This window comes from Sinohyriopsis cumingii, chromosome 1 (genome assembly GCF_028554795.1).
Source record: "Sinohyriopsis cumingii isolate HCF-2022 chromosome 1, ASM2855479v2, whole genome shotgun sequence".
Lineage (NCBI taxonomy): Eukaryota > Metazoa > Mollusca > Bivalvia > Unionida > Unionidae > Sinohyriopsis > Sinohyriopsis cumingii.
Genome location: NC_142961.1, coordinates 41873753 through 41891158, shown reverse-complemented (window position 1 = coordinate 41891158; position 17406 = coordinate 41873753). Strand labels below are relative to the sequence as shown.

General features: G+C 35.2%; 1 protein-coding gene across 2 annotated transcripts in view; it reads left to right on the top strand.

The window, feature by feature from the left end:
• The window catches only part of LOC149806774 (uncharacterized), a 141047-nt gene that overhangs the window by 99865 nt on the left and 23776 nt on the right, over nt 1-17406 (top strand). For both annotated transcript variants that reach the window (XM_089957360.1, XM_089957351.1), the window contains one exon: nt 15113-15246. In XM_089957360.1, coding sequence (XP_089813486.1) covers nt 15113-15246 — 134 coding nt within the window. The remainder of the gene's footprint in view (nt 1-15112; nt 15247-17406) is intronic.

The following is a 17406-nucleotide window of genomic DNA, read 5'->3' as shown; positions in this document are numbered from 1 at the left end:
CCCTCACTCATCTACCCCCAGTTCCATATATCATGAGACATTGAAGATTTGGGATTGTCAGACTTTCCTCTGCTTATAGACTCAAAACCCATCTTCAGCATACAGCAAATACTGTGAAATGTAGCAATCAAATTCATGTTCGACTTGGTTTCCATGGTTATTTTTCAGAAACTCAGACCATACCGTAAATGTTTTATTGAGAATCTCACTGCCAGTCCCACATGGTGATCAGTCTCACATATATCTAGTTTATTAATCTATACTGTATTTCATTAAAAGGTGGTTTTGCTGTAAATTGGTATACTCCATAGACAATCTTGTAATGCAAGAGTACTATATATACCAAGATTTTAAAATCAACTGCAGCTCCCAAGGTTATAAATTTTGTTTTTACACTGAAACTCAAACTCAGCTCAAATTGTGATGTTTGATTAGTTAGTGATTTGATGTCAGGCTGTCAGACATGATAATTTTGAGTTGATCTTTGGAAGTTAAGAATTGTTTGTAATCTTGTTGTCAGGCCCTGTAGTTATGACCTATGTAAGCACAAAAAGTTAACAAAGACTCCAAAATCTATGCAAAAGATACCTTGAACCCTTATATAAATGATTTGAGATTTCCACATTTTCAGAAACAATTGTGATTGGAATTTTCGATTTGCTTCTCCATCTTTTTTCCCATTCTGGATTTAAGTATTGCCTCTGAATAGTCTGGTTGCAGATCCATAACATTAGTACACCATATGGTGTGCATTTCATTTATTGCCCTCAAAATCACCTGTCTACCAGTCTTAAAGCCTAGTTCATCTAGTGTAATGTGATATCAGTTTGACCTCAGAGTTGAAATGGTGTTTGCTGTCATAGGAACACATTCAGCACATGGGACACATTTGGTCTGTGTATTAGCAGCAGAGGGGGCGAACAGAACAAATTTGCTTAAAGTATAAGCTTCTTCTGAAATAAAAAAAAAATAAGGTCACTACTAACCTGACCGAGAGTTGTGTTTACATACCAGAGGTCCCGCCCCCACTGCTGCTATCAATTAAAAAATTATCATATTAATAATGCCACCAGTTAGGGAATCTCACACTGCTAGATTAGCTCGAGAGAGACTAGAAGCAATCAAAACATTTCTTCCTGTTCGTGATTCTGTTAGACAAAAATTGCAAGAACGTCAAGAAGCCCAAGTTGAATTTACAGAAGGCACAGAACAGTTATTTAAACCCATTACAACAATTACTAAGAAAGCTGTATGGGGAGATTTTAAGGATGATGAGGATGACGAGGACGAGGAGAAGAAAAAGAAGGGTATTCTTCATGTATTAAAACAAACCGCTGTGCAGACTAAAAAAATAGCAGAAAGAACCAAGAAAACAAAAAAGATTTTACGAGATCTTCCAACTAAAATAGCTGCAGCTCAACCTCTACCAGATGAAGAAATACTTGAAGGTATTGGTAAAGTTCATGCTGAAATCGCTGACGTGAAAAAAGAACTTGCGTCTAAACCAATAACAGAAAACATTAAAATAATCGAAAAATTTAATGAAAAATTTGTCAGAGAAATTAGAAATGCTGAAGAAGATGATTTACCTGAAAAATTAGTAATTGGTATGTTTGATAAATCCAGTATTTTAAAACCCGGTCATGAAAAAATAAACAGTGATAATCTTATTAAGTTGATATATCACATATATAAAAACAAAAGGCAAGTCAGACATGATGATTTGGAATATGCAGGTCTTTATAATGAAGTACAAAGACTTTATAGAGAGAGAGTGAAACAAGCAGAACAACAACAATCTTCTTATCAATTTCCTCCATCTCTGCAACAGACAGAACAGCCAGAAAAAAATTCAACCTGTAGATATATTTACCGATGAAGCTCTTAATACTTTTGCTGACCGAGATAAATTAGTTAATATTGCTGCGTTTCATCATAAATCCAGAAAAAATATGTGAAACCTGAATATGTTGAATCAGTAGTTGCTAAAAGTTGGCTTCCTGCATTATATTTTGTGTCTAAAAATTCGAGTGTTGATATTAGTGATCCTGAGTATGTAAAATTTAAACAAGATGTAAAAAGAATGAGACAACTATCAAAACCTCCAGAAGAATCAGGTGCCACTGGAAGCGGTTTTCCTGTGCTTACTCAAGGGAGTGGTCTTATTGCCTGTCCTAACAATGTTCTTTCTGACGTAGAACGACTAGAAATACTGATTGGAGGAAAATGAGCTGGAAACAATTCTTCAGAAATTGTTAATGAAATATCTGATATTTGTCGAAGATTATTTCAAGGCGGTATTATGGATCGCAGCATTTATCGTTCTCTTATTGAAGAAATTACTGATGATTATCACAGTGACTAAACAATTAATTAATCAGTATATAAAAATGATTATACACACTGCTCAGCGTGGACCAATCATGGTCAGGGTAGTAAACTCACAACTGCCAAATTACAAAACAATTTACGGAGATGGACTTGGTGATGTTGTTCAGGGTCTATTTAGAAGGATGGCTCCAAAAGCAATACTGATTGCAAAACAATTAGGGATGAAGGCTATTGAGGCTGTTCATGATAAAATTCCTGGCGCTATTGGTAATCTTGCCAGTAAAGCGTTCTCGACTGTCAAGGACAGACTAGCTCGATTAGTACGAAGAAAGCAGCAACCAATGAAACTGGCCAGCACTGAAGTTATGCCCGCAAATGTCAGTAAAATAATAAATCAAGCCGCAAATCAAAAACTAGCGGAATTATCTGAAGAAGCAGAAAGAAATATAACTGCAAATTTAATGGCGGGAAGTGGTCTTCAACGATAATTTAGATCACCATTTGGAAAATTGATAATTATAATAAAATGTTCAAGCGTATGTCCGACCCAGCATTTGACATGGATGCACCAGTCCTCAAAGATGAATTAGTACATGATTATCAGTTTTATTCCTATGACGCAAGACAACCAAATCAGCGGGGGAGAATCGAATTACAGGTTCAGGATACAAGTAGATATTTCTTGCCTGCTGAGGCGTTTATTGAAATAGAAGTTGAACTTGTAACAAATGTTGTGGCTAATACGCCATATGATGCCAATTTGCGAGTTGGTTTTTTCAACAACGGGATTATGGCGCTGTTTGATAGCACCACATACATGATTGATGGAAAAAATATTGAATCAGTTCAGAAGGATGTCGATATTGCTACAACAATAATTGGCCTAGCGAGATATTCTGATGATTACACAAGATCAGCTGGTCCAACAATGATGTTTGCCAAGGATATTACCAACAACGCTGATCATGTTCAATATATTAAATTACGGACACCAGTAGGTACTGCATCTGATCCACAACCAGTTGCTGATGGTCCTGAATATGCAGCCAGACCAGGTGCTGCTTTTGATATTATAAAAAGTGTTAATGCAACTTACAACTTAGGTTTTGCAACATGCCAAACAGTGTTGTCAGGAGATAATAGAAGTTTTTCGTGTGCGATTCCATTGTCTCACATCTTTGAATTTTGCAGAAATGTTAGAAAGGTCATCTTTGGAGCTAAACACACAGCTGTGCTCGTAAGAAAAGGTGATGATAATGATGCAATCTGGCGAGGTGTTGGTGTTGCTGATGCTGGTAAAGTAAATATAACGAAACTTTCATTGTGGATGCCAGTAATGATTCCATCTATTGCTGAAGAACAAAAATTACTCTCTTTTACGGATCAAGGTGGTAAATCATTGCTATCATGGTTAACAGTAACCACAGATGCTGTACAGAGTAATGTTAATGGTTTATTCACATGGAATATAGCATCACAGCAAGGTGTTTCTGCGCCACGACATATTTTTATTGCGCTGCAAAATAATGATCAGACGAATAGTCAAGAACGTTCACATATGATATTTGACAAACTTGCAGTTGATGAAGTTTCCTTGCAGATAAATGGACATCAAGAACCAGCTGAAGATTAATTGTTAAATTTTGGTCAAAATCACGTAGCGCGTGCATATCATCGTTTGATGTCATTTATGGGACGTGATCAAAACATGGATACTGGGCTGCAAATATCACAGTTAGATTTTACAACATTATATCCGATTTATTACTTTTCACTGGAGCATCTTGATTTATCCAGGCAATCTGTCGTTGATGTACACTTTCGAGCTCGTGTTAATGACCCGCCAGGTGGTGGTGCCTTCAACAGAGCAATTGCGGTCATACTCAGTGACAAAGCGATGTTACTTGAAGGTGGTAGTGGACGATTGAGGGTTATTGATGCACCAGTGAAAAATCTTTAATGTTATTTTAAAAACACGAGTATTATCATAAAATGCCATATCATCACATTAGTGTCAGTCCGACTCCTGGTCAGATTAAAAACCTTCAATCAAATTCAGCAAAAAACTGCGGAATGAAATTATCACTAAAGCAAGATCAGATCACGGGCGGTCAAAATAAATTATCATTATCAGAACGTCAACTTAAGCATTTCAACAGTGCTAAACAATCAAAGACAGGCGTAAAACTTAATCTCTCTGCGGGTGCGGTTAAAGACTCAATTAAAACAGGTGGTATTTTTCCACTTCTCACAGCTATTCCAGCATTAATTACCGCAGCGGCACCTGCCGCAGCAAAAGCAGCCGCATTAGGTGCTGTTGGAACCGCTGCTGGATTGACTCTAAAGAAAGCAACAGGGCGAGGATTAAAAAAAAGAGGGACTGGATTAAGATTGCGTTGGGGAAGAGGTCTAAGGCTTCCAGGATCACTTCGTTAATTATTCCAGCATCAAATTTTGATTTACTTGATGCTGTTAAACAACTAAAAATAAAAAACTTCAGAGGTGTTTTTATGCGAGATCAATTGCCGGACCAACCAAACAGTGCTGAAACAGGTATTATTAATCTCGATGATAATTCAGGACCTGGTACTCATTGGACCGCATACGCAATTGATCCACGTGGAATCATTTATTTTGATTCATACGGGTTAGCTCCACCTTGTGAGTTTATCAAGTATGTCATGCCACTTCACGCAGGGGTTTGGTATTCAATGCTACCAACACAAACAATGACGGATCCGCCAGTGTGCGGCAGTGAAGTAATTCATGTACTTGACGCTATATCAAAGTCCTCTGCGGCACCTCATAAAGTATTGCATGATCATACAAGTAACCGCTTCGTTTTAAACAGATCTTAAATTATAATGGTTGATATTTACGGAAGATCTTCTACCAGTAAGAAAAAAAAATCCAACATTGATTTGTCGAAGTACGCGACTAAAGATGAACTCGCTGATATTATGAACCTGGCTAGAGTTGACCCAGATGAGGTTGTTATTTTTCAGGACCGATACGGAAAACTAAAAATGAGCAATATCAAATGGAATGATATAGTTCGACGAGTACTCAGTGCAGTCATGGATAACATTCCTGTGTTTACTGACGGAGGTAGAATCAGGGATTCAAGTATATCGCTTATAACCATCAGAGATGAAATTGCAAAAAGTGTTGCTAATCGTGTAAGAAACACCAGCAACATAATGACAGGTGAACTCAGTATGAACGGAAACAAGATAGTAGTTTTAAGAGATCCAACAACCGACGAAGATGCTGCGATGAAAAAATATGTTGACATCAACTACAATACCATTGACGGTAAAATATCCACGTTGCGGGCCGAGCACAGCACCGTAGATGGGAAATTATCCACATTGCGGGCAGAGTATGATGTGCACGTAGGCGCTTTTGGAAGATTTTGAAAAAAATTTCAAAAAAAACGATGAAGCCATCAATAAATTCTTCGGCACTCTGCACGCCATTGACATAAAACTTTCTGATATCAAAACTAACCTTGACACAACTAAAAAAAACATTGGACGATGTCGTAAGTGGAGTTCCTGATATCGTTAACAAAATTAGTCTGATTAAAATTCCAGCCGGAATAACTTCCGGGCATATTACCAATATCGTATGCACGGTGTCATCTGGATTCGCAACATGGTCACAGCAAAATAAAACTATCAAATATACCGCAACGGTCACTGGCGTGTACAGGCTGTCTGTGTTTAGTGCTGCAAAATTCGAGATCTTCACAACGTACCCATGGCGTCATTCCACCGAGCGGAAATGAAGAAATATTTATTCTGGAAGCAGCTGATAAGAAATTAACTGCAGCATCTTTCTGGTGGTGTCTAGAATTTGTAGCTGAAACACCTCAATTGGTTACTGTATTAAATATAATGAGTACCTCAGCATCGCAACATTACAGGTACAATCAAGCACATGAATGGCAAACGAACTTAAAAAATCGAGTCGAACAATATACGGTAAAAATAAAGAAATATCGACGATGACTAGTTATTGTTGATGTAATTGTTTATTCAGTATCCGCTGTTGTTGTTGTGTCCACCGGCGTATTATTATCAACAATAACAATGATGGCGCCAGTAGCCGTAACAATCTGTATTTCAGCTACAACATCAATTGCAGGTGTGCTCAATATCATTGCAAAAATGATAAGTACTAGCACGAATAAAAAATTATCCGATTACATGATAAAGTTGCACACGGCAACGGTAGCATACTCAAAGTTATCTTCGTTGTTATCAACAGGTCTTAATGATGGAATTATATCTGATTTTGAGTTTACAGAAATGATTAAAATATACAGCTGTGCTGGTATTAAAGGCACAAATATATTAAATAATGACATCACTAGAGCTACTCCAACAGATCGTGACAAACACAACTCCGCTGAAAACAGCGATGATCTCAGTAAGTTCGATTAATCCTGAATTTAACGCCAGTTTTCCAACTGCAATTCCAGTAAAAGAAATTGTACTAGCACAATTACGAGTATATCACAGTTGGCCAAATATCAAATCAAAATTATTTAATGATACACCAGTAAATAATTCACTTGTATTTGCTAATAAAAATAAAGATGATGGAACACCTGACTGGGTCATTGTTGGAATACCAACTGGCAGTTATGAAATTGAAGAGATCAATGAAGAATTTGCACGTAAAATAAAATCAATAACGGGAAAAGAAGCAAAAATATCAATTAAAGTTCATGAGCCAACTTTATCAGCAACAATTGAAATACATTCACCTGATTATATCATTGATATTTATCAATCATCTATAAGATCAGTACTAAATTGGCCTGAAATCCCGCCAGAATATCATGGACCACCAGAACCACGTCAGGATGATTTTACAATAATTGAAAAGAAATTTATTATAACTCCAAAATATCGAGGCAAATTCCCATGGAGACAGACTGGAATTATCCTAATTATTGTTGCTCCTGATGGTGAACATCTTCCTAAAATAATAGAGCATTTGTATACCTATGATGATAAAATGAATCCAGTCATCGATGAAGGATTTATTCAGTCATTTTCCGACCCTGTTCATTCTGAATTTAGACAATCAATCAACAAACTGCGAAATTTCTTTTCTGACATCACAGAATACTACAGTGATGATGTGAAACAGCAAATCATTGAGATGATAAAACATCTAAATCAGGTTATATCAGATTTTAGATACGTCAATAAAACTGTCATTTGGAATATATTTTACCACGGTGATGCTTATCATCGTACAAAACCACGTACAGCAACGACCCCTAAACGGTTGTTTCTCAATCATTACAAAATAACTGAACAACAATTACCAACATTTGTAATACCAGGGATTAATGCTGACAAACTAGTAAAATCACTGAACGATATTATCAATGAGAACTTTCCTAAAATCATCGAACCATGGAGAAAAATAGCCCCACCTCTGCTTGTTCTCAGACATGACAATGATCCATACGGTGGCGGCAGACATGTTTCACCAGGAATCGTTAATATAACATCGACAGTCGCGGTTAATCTCATTTGTGATGTGATCGATGGCATCTATCAAATAGATCTTGGAAAATCAAGTCAGGCACAACAAGGATACATTTTATACATGTTCACACCACAAGTGCCCCCTGGGGATTTGATCGTGCAAGTACCAACCAATCCTGTTTATCTGCGGTATCATAATAATATGTTGACATGAATAAATTTTAAACTAACTGACCACCTTGGACACTTAATTGACCTGAGGGGAGAGGAATTGATTGTGAATCTGTATGTGAAATCTTAATGATTTTTCAGAAATATTTTATTTATTCTGAAATAATTATTATAATCTGAAATATTTTGTTCAAAAATATTTTATTATTGATGGAAGGTTGGTACTTAAAATTGTGCAAATTAATCAGATTGTTTGTTTTGATGGGGTGGTTGGTACTTAAAATCATGTAAATCAATCAGTTTGTTAATTCTGATGGGGTGGTTGGTACTTAAAATCATGTAAATCAATCAGTTTGTTAATTCTGATGGGGTGGTTGGTACTCAAATCGATCAAATAAAAAATATTTCAGAATAAATAAAAAATATTTCAGAATAAAAAAATATATATATTTTAGAATAAATAAAAAAATATTTCAGAATAAATAAAAAATATTTCAGAATAAAAAAGTATATATATATTTCAGAATAAATAAAATATATTTTAGAATAAAAAAATATATGTATTTCAGAATAAATAAAAAATATTTCAGAATAAAAAATATGTCTTTCAGAATAAATAAAAAATATTTCAAAATAAAAAAATATATATATTTCAGAATAAAAAAATATATATATTTCAGAATAGATAAAAATATTTCAGAATAAATAAAAAATATTTCAGAAAAAATAAAAAATATTTCAGAATAAATAAAATATAAAAAAAATTATTTCAGAATTAAAAAAATATATACTTCAGAATAAATAAATTTTAACAAAAATAAACAGTAGCATGATGAGTGGTTATCATTCATAAGTTTTCCTGCACTGGCCTGTGTGTCTCCTTGGGATCTTTTGTTTGAGACTTTTGTCCCGAGACTCTGTCTTATGGTCTTTTTTCGGCATCCCATGATCGTTTCTTTTAGTCAAACATTTTTTATAAATGTTTTTTTTATGGGTACCCATGTGACGTAGAGCTTATACATCCACGCTACTGTTTATTTTGGGGGCATCATAGACATATCTCTGGAGAATTTTTCTAACTGAAACGAAATGATAGAAATATTCAGAAGATTGTCTATGCGCCATGTACACCCCCCAGGAGAAAATTCCAGGGGTTGCTAAAACGCACATACACACTACACTGCTGCCACCCCCATTTTTATATAGGAAAAACCGTACCATAGCTACCGTTGACAATATATCCGTTATGAGATTTGAACTGGAGACCCCCAGAATGAGAGTCAGCTGCACTAGCATTTGCGCCACAGTTCCTAATCTGATTATATACACTTTAAAAGTTATTATATAGTTAACCATCACTGAAGAAATCAGTACTGGGTATTTATCTCTACATTTCTTATTGCTACAATCATTCGATAAAACAAATGAACTCATTATAACTAATTTTTCAGTTCTGAACACAGATAAAACGCACAAGTCAGATTTAAAAAGTTAGTTATTTTTTGGGATAATATATGTACCTGAAAAACGTTCTGGCTACTTGCTATCGCAGAAGATATATACATCACTATAAACTGCCACACTGCAAAACCAGGAAAACCGAATGAATTTAATAAAATAAATATATTGTTTGTGCTAAATACAGTCACTCTGATATAAGGAAGATAATTGATACTATTCCTGTAAGACAACGGAAAATAACTGATATTCTTCCCATTAGCTAACTCTGAACAAATCAAAATTAAATAAGTGCGGTTTACATCCAAATAACTCCCATGTACATTGAAATTAATGGTTAATTGACATACATGAATACATCGCAAATTTGAAACAGATGTACTGTCCATTTCATTTAAAGTTGGAGGGTATAACAGTTTTCTGCTTACAATCGTAAACAACGGTCAAAGGGAAGTAACTCAATTACATGAGCATGCTCAACGGAGTTATCCCCCTTCTTCAAGTAAGTAGTCTGCTCGTGTACTATAGAGGTAATGTGACAATTTATCTCCATGATTGACTTTTACACAATTGCAGCAGAGTTATCTGTATCTAACACCAATGGAATATAAGAGAACGAAATCCAGTTTCCAAACCGGTATGAAAATGATGATTTCGTTCTCTTATCTGCAACATATTTTACCATACGCAAGTTAATATCAAAATATTTTCCAGACGCGTTCATTGACTGACATATCATCTCGTCGCCGGTCTCTACATTGACAGATTTAATCGCTCTAGGGATTTTTTAGTGTTTACCCGTTCTTCCCCATGCAGAGTTCTCGCTTTGTGTTATAGCCGGAAGATTAGATAAATAATTATTATTAAGTTTGATTTCGTTAATATGATCGATCACAAGACCGTCTTTAATCACCCCTAAGAAACATTCGAATACGAAACGATGACAATAATATCTTTTATTCCCAGCAGCAAACATTAAATAACCGGTATTATTAACAGTACCAACTGGTCTTTTCAACCGACAGTGTCTGATAAGACCATTACGATTGGATTCATAGTTTGTTATTATATGATGCTTCATAAATTCTTGGCTCATTTATATACTAATAATGTTTGTTTAAATCATAATTTGCCTGAAAACTTAGATAGTCCTCTATGGATTTTATAGATCTGTCACTGTCATTATTTTTTTTATCATAATATCTTTTAAGTTCTCTGTATCGCTTACCACCACAACGACACATAATTGTGTTTTTCCTCGCACTCCAGCACCACATCGCAGGCACAGTATTGGTCCTAAGCTTCCACGGTGAATGCTCTGCAAGTATTGTCTGCAGAATTCGGTTTTACAGGATTTATTACAGCGAGTCAATGAACCGATCATCAACCATTTGCATTGAGACATTATATATAATAATTTTCATTTAAATACTTGTTTGAAATATAATATGAGCGAGTTCGATAGATTGTCCCGAATCAAGCCCTGGAGCGCAGATAAATTTAATCTCAACAGAATATCTCCTGACCTGCCGATGCGAGATCAACGTTCAAGATTATGTGCAATGGTGTCATCGACGCTACAATGAATGACAAACAAGCAGCAACTGTCATTAACTACATTGATAATCACAAATATCTTTTCAGAATAAAATTTGTTGTGCTAACAGAAACAGGTAATTGGATTATCCGTGACAAATATGATCCTGTACACAAGGGTGAAAAAACTATCGTACTAAGTAAAGATTCTAAACCAGGTCTATTGACTGGTATTGACAAACCATATTATGAGTGAGCGTATCCTGTAACAGCAGTTATTTATGGAATCTATGTGATAAATGAAAAACCCAACGTTGATAAACTGGCACCGATGAAATTTTCAAAAATAAACTGTGTGGCTGAATGAGTAACAGAACATTTTACAGTTTCGACTCGTGGAAACGGCTTAACGGATAAAAGACATAAAATAATACATGTGGGGAGAAATGGTTAAAGATACCGGGGCGTCAATCAAAGATGTGGCTGAGTTAGGAAAAAAACTAAAGTTCCCAATAACCATAGCGACGATAACAGGAGAAACATTGTTTGAATCAAAATATAAATCAAAGGAGCTACGATCGAAATTATTGATCATAACGCACATGTATGGACCAGCGCAGTAACAGTGTTTCCACAAAATCGAACTGTTAAAATTTACCGCGGAGACATGTTTGATTTTATTAACAATATAAATAAAGACAATCCTGTGTCAGTATGGTTATTTCAGAGTTCTTGCGTGGAAGAAAAAAATAAATTTGATCAGTTTATGCGACCTTATGGCGTTATTTATCGAAAAGATCTTCTCCACAAGAAAATGAAAAATCTTGCACTGCAATATACTGATGATACTGATGAACTATTGAGCAACTGTTTTACTGTTCCGTCAGTTGCGGCTCATTTTGCTAGAAAGAAAAATTCGTGGAAACCAACTAGATTTGATTTTCTCAATGACATAATATCCAGTTGTGTTGAATACGGACACGATGGATTATGGAATGCTAAATACGATCACAGAGAAGTTATTTCGGTTGATATGGTCGCATGTTATCCCAGAAGTTTTCCCGGGTACGGAGATTGTTCTGTGTACTTTGAGTGATTCGGTCATCCGATGCATGAAATGACACGAGTATCAATAAATGGACCATTACCGGATTTTGATCTGACTGGATTCGCTTGTGTCGAGTCATTTGAGTTTGCTATGGGACTTCATCCAATTTGTTATGTTTGGTTTGGAAAACATTTTTCAGAAAAAATGTGGGTACCAATAGTACTGTTACGGTATATGCTTGATTGTGCGATGTTAATTTTGTTGACAATCAGTGAAGCAATTATATCATATCGGAAACAAACCGAAGTTTGGTTACCACAACAAAAACAGTATTCTGATGATGAAAACCCGAATAAAACAGATTACGAGAATAAAATTACGAAAGATCTTGGCAGAAAAATAATTGGCAAGTTCACTCAAGGAGGATCATGCGATCATAAACGACATTGTGCAACGAAGAAAAACACGTTTATAAGTTGAGAAATAGCTTTCTTGTCAAATGGAACTAAACTAGGTACAATCGTGAGCGACATGGACGGTGAGTCACCTCAGTATACTCATTTAAGATCATCAATGCTCGCATATGTTTCGATAAATCTGTTATCGATGATAAATAAGGTTTCTAAGTTTGCTGTCAGAGTTGCCACAGACAAGAAATTCTTTGCCAGGATCAACCTGTAATAGTTGTGGCCATCGTAATGGTCCTCGTTGATAAATTCGTTCAAACGCATTGGCTACTTCAGATGATGTTTTCGTTGATAATGGTTCTACCTCTTTATATCTACTTGCAACGTCAATGACAGTTAACGCGTATTTATATGTTATTTGACGTCTACTTACTTTAATCGTATCATAAAGTAAAAACAGAATATCTGCTTCATGAACTTCATTAGAAACACTAACATCGAAATAAGCGTACTGAATTTGTTTCGGTGATGGTAGGTAAATTTGCCATATTGCTTGTTTGGATAACCATGCTTTAGCAGTAGAATGTTTAACCACTGCTGCATCAGCGAGTTTACTAATTGCTGCTTTACCCCTCCAGTATCCCCTTGGACTATAATAAATTGATTCCATTTATAATTAATTACCAGCCCCTAATACGAGCTTACCTTTCATTGCAGATTTTACTAACCAATTAGCTAATGATTCTCTGATATTTTTATTTTTTATGGAATCTAGTGAATGAATCAACTTCACATCTGCAATATGCCTATGTTGTAGATCTTTATTTTTATAAGCCACATCATGAACGTGACATGCTCTATCAATATCATTTATGGGATACTCACCTGGTTTTGGTTGATCCTGATTGTCAAGCCTGATATCAAGTTGAGTACCAGGACCACAATAATTATATCCTGGTAGATGTTTTTCTCCAGGGTATTTAGCCCATGGGGTTCCTGGGAAATTTGACATTCATTTAGCAATATCACCACCATCTTTTCTGGGTGAAAAAGAAAACTTTTTTCTGTTACATACTGCACATCTTCCACCATATGCTATTCTCGCATTTTTTGTTGTAACCGTAGATAGATCATTAGTTGGAGTTTTGACTCTACAACGTAAACAATATAGATTCATATTATTTATATATGGATATAATTGATTTCTCAGCGACACGAAAACAAGACCCAGTTAAACACCATCCTGCGTTGCCAAATTCAGTCAGAATGATAATAATAGGTCCATCTTGGATCGGGTAAGACACAATTATTACTTAATCTGATAATGAGATGGCTAAAATGGGATAAATTGTATTTAGTAGCACCATCAGTTGATGATCAACGATGTTATGATGTACTTAAAGATTTCAATAAAAACGCAAGATTACTGGACGAAGATAAGGATGTTATAGAGTTTATAACCGATATTGATGAAGTGCCGAGCGTTGATGTTTTAGACGGATTTATTAATAATTTAGTTGTATATGATGATGTGATGCTGGACAAGCAATCAAATCCTGCCAGAATTTTTTCATGCGGCAGACATAAAAACACTGATGTGATTTATGTTACTCAGCGATACACACAAATACCAAAAGTGAAGAGAGATAACTGTAATATTTTAGTTATGTTTAATGGAGTTGATACGCACACGTTGCGAAATATTCATCAAACTTGGTGTAGCGGTGACATGGATATAATTAAATTCAGAAATTTCTTTTCACAAGCACAATCAACCCAGCACGGGTTTATAACAATAAATTTACATGATCCTAGAACAAGATATCGTACTGGACTTGATAAAATATTTGGATAAATTGATAGCAGCAGAGGGGGCGGGACCTCTGGTATGTAAACACAACTCTCGATCAGGTTAGTAGTGACCTTTTTTTTTTTTTATTTCAGAAGAAGCTTATACTTTAAGCAAATTAGGTTTCAGACAAGTGGTCTGTTCGCCTCCTCTGCTGCTGTATTTTTCAAATGGTGATGACCACAGGGACCTTAACGTTCTTCACATACAGTTCATGTTTGATTTTATACATACACTGTACTGTGGCTGTGTGTGGTGTGTGTTACAGGTCTCTTTAGTGATGGCAAGGAAAGATTTAGTACATAAGAAATCCAGTCATGTAGTGAAAATAAATGCTGAATGAAAGAAAGTTTGTAAGTATGTTAAGATGCAAGGAAAATGATATAGTGTTAAAAAAAAATAATTTGAGCATGAGTTCAATTATGTGCTCGGATTCTTTCATGACAAGACATGGTCACTTAGTTGGGAAACTGTCCAAATATAAATATGGAACTCAAGAGTCAAAACTATAGTTTTAAAAATATTGTAATTTGAGACTCTCAGTACAACAGAAGTATAATGTAAAGATGCCAATAAGTGCATAACATCGTACTTTTAATGCGTTTATCACACAAAACAAGTTACTGAAAATAAAAAAATAAAAATTTTGAATAAGGGTTCTTTTTTTTGTTTTTCCACAGACAGTTTTGTGACTAAGTGACCAAGCTTTGAAAAAAAAATGGGACTCTGTTACTCCTGTTACACCTTATATTCTTAGATATAAGCTTACTCTCTTGTGAAACTTGCATCACTTCATTTTCAGTCGTCTTCATCAGAAGAAGACAATGCGGCGATATCTCACAAAAGAAGGAAGCTGGATAACCACAACAAGTCCAGATCGACAGTCATTGGACACATCAAGGTGTTAATTGGACAGACACCAGCTGGCATCAAAAGGTAATTATATATTTTATAAACAGCTTTACCATAATAATGCTAGATCCATGGTCATTGGACACATGAAGGTGTACACTGATTGGATAGACACCTGGTTTGACATTAGGGTAATCAAGGTATACATGTATACATTAGGACTACAGCAAGGCCAGGGCCACAGTCATTGGTCAACATCAAGATATTGATAGAACAAACTCCCCCTAGCAACAGAAGGTAAACATAAGTAGGATTGGTATAATACAATTTAGGACTGAAACAAAAGATAGACATTACTATAAACTTCCACACTGCAGACATCATAGCGATATGACTGAAAAAAATTGTTAAAGCTACGTTAAAAATCCAAATCACACACACACTCAAGGTCATATGCAAAGTTTAGGTCTTATCAAGGTATTTGATTGGACAGACACCTGCAGCCATCAAAATGTAATCAGGGTACGTGACTTGTATAATAAAAGGTAAGACCACAACTAGGCCAGATCCAAAGTCATCGGTGAAAATCAGTATGCTGATAGGACAGACATCCAGTGGTATTATTGGTAATCATAGGTTTCATACAAAATAGGACTACAACAAGGCTAGATCCATCATTAATGGGCACATTAAGGTTTAATATGCCAGACATGTCATTAAAAGGTGAATAAAGGTACTGTGAATCATGTTCTCCATTCCTTAAGTATCATTATTATGCTTATATGCATTTGAATTCAGTATAATGAATCTAACTGAAGCAAGGTTCTGCTTATGAGGAGCAATATATTCAAGTCTGGTTATAAATATATACTTGTTCAAGTCTGCTTATGAATCAAGTCTGAATGATTTGTTAATCCTTATAATTATACTGATAGTTGTCTCAGCAGCAATAAATGCTGCAAAAGGTTAGATGTATCAGTTACAGTGTGTCTGTCTGTCTGGAGGTGAAATGATTCATTGATATATTTATGCATCTCTACTTTTGCTTTAACAATACACATATCGACAGATGGAGAATCGATACTAAATGATACTTACCATATGTAAGTTATTTTAGTCTTCAGCAGTCATGAATAATTATTATTCGTTTGCCTAACTGTTATCCTTTAAATACAGAATTCATCTGAAACGGCATTTGCAGTCCTAGGTACTCATTTTTATTACTGTAGTAACAACAAAAAAGACTTGAGCATACTCACTCACCATCTGCAAATTAAAACAGAGTGACATGGTTCATAATCTGCCCCCTCCCCCACTTCCATGCAAATTATATTAACCCAATGGAATGTTCAGCATATAAGTTTCATTCCAAATGTGTTCCGCATATATAATGAAATACTTTACTCATCTGCAAATTAAAACAAAGTGTCATGGCAAAATAACCACTTTTATGCGAAGATTTTATGTTGAATTTTTATTTTGTCTACTTTAGTTGATTTGAAAGCTACACTACCGGTGTGTCACACAGTGAAATATGTTACACTGAAATGTCATTGGTGGTTATTGCTTGTTCCAGTTGAGATTAAATAATAGCTACCAATCAGGAATTAGTGTAGCTTATTCCCTGCATGACAGAAAGGAAGTACTAGCAAAGCAACAGAGAAACTTCGCGCAAAAGTAGTACTTAAACAGAGATGCTGTCATGGTTGCAATTGCATGAATTGTGTAAAATTTCTATGAATTTGCACACTTGGAGAAAAATGATGTGTGAGAACTCCCACAAATTAGTTCAAATACCTGCATGTGAAAATGTGCTCAGCGAAGTAATCAAGTTTTATTTAACTGTTCTTGTTGTAACACTGTTTTTTGAGGTAGGCATCTGGGTTCTGCAAACATGACATGAATGGTTGTTAAACTAAATATGATTGTCACATTGTGCCCTGGAATAAGCATTATGGTGTAGTTTGTACCTTCCATGAAGGATGTTTTAAAAATGCATTTTTAAAACACAGGCTACCTAGAAAATCCTAAATCTCTGATTCCCGGCGTGGTTCATTATATTTTCATTTGGCAAATGCTGGCTGGTGATAGTGATGATGATAACAATTTTTAAAGTTATGAAATTTATTGGATTATTTTAGCTGGGAAATTGTTAATGGATGTACCAGTGAGTCATTTTGAGCCTGAATATGGTTATAAATACAAGTCAGATGTACATGTTGGATTGACAAAAATAGACAGCAT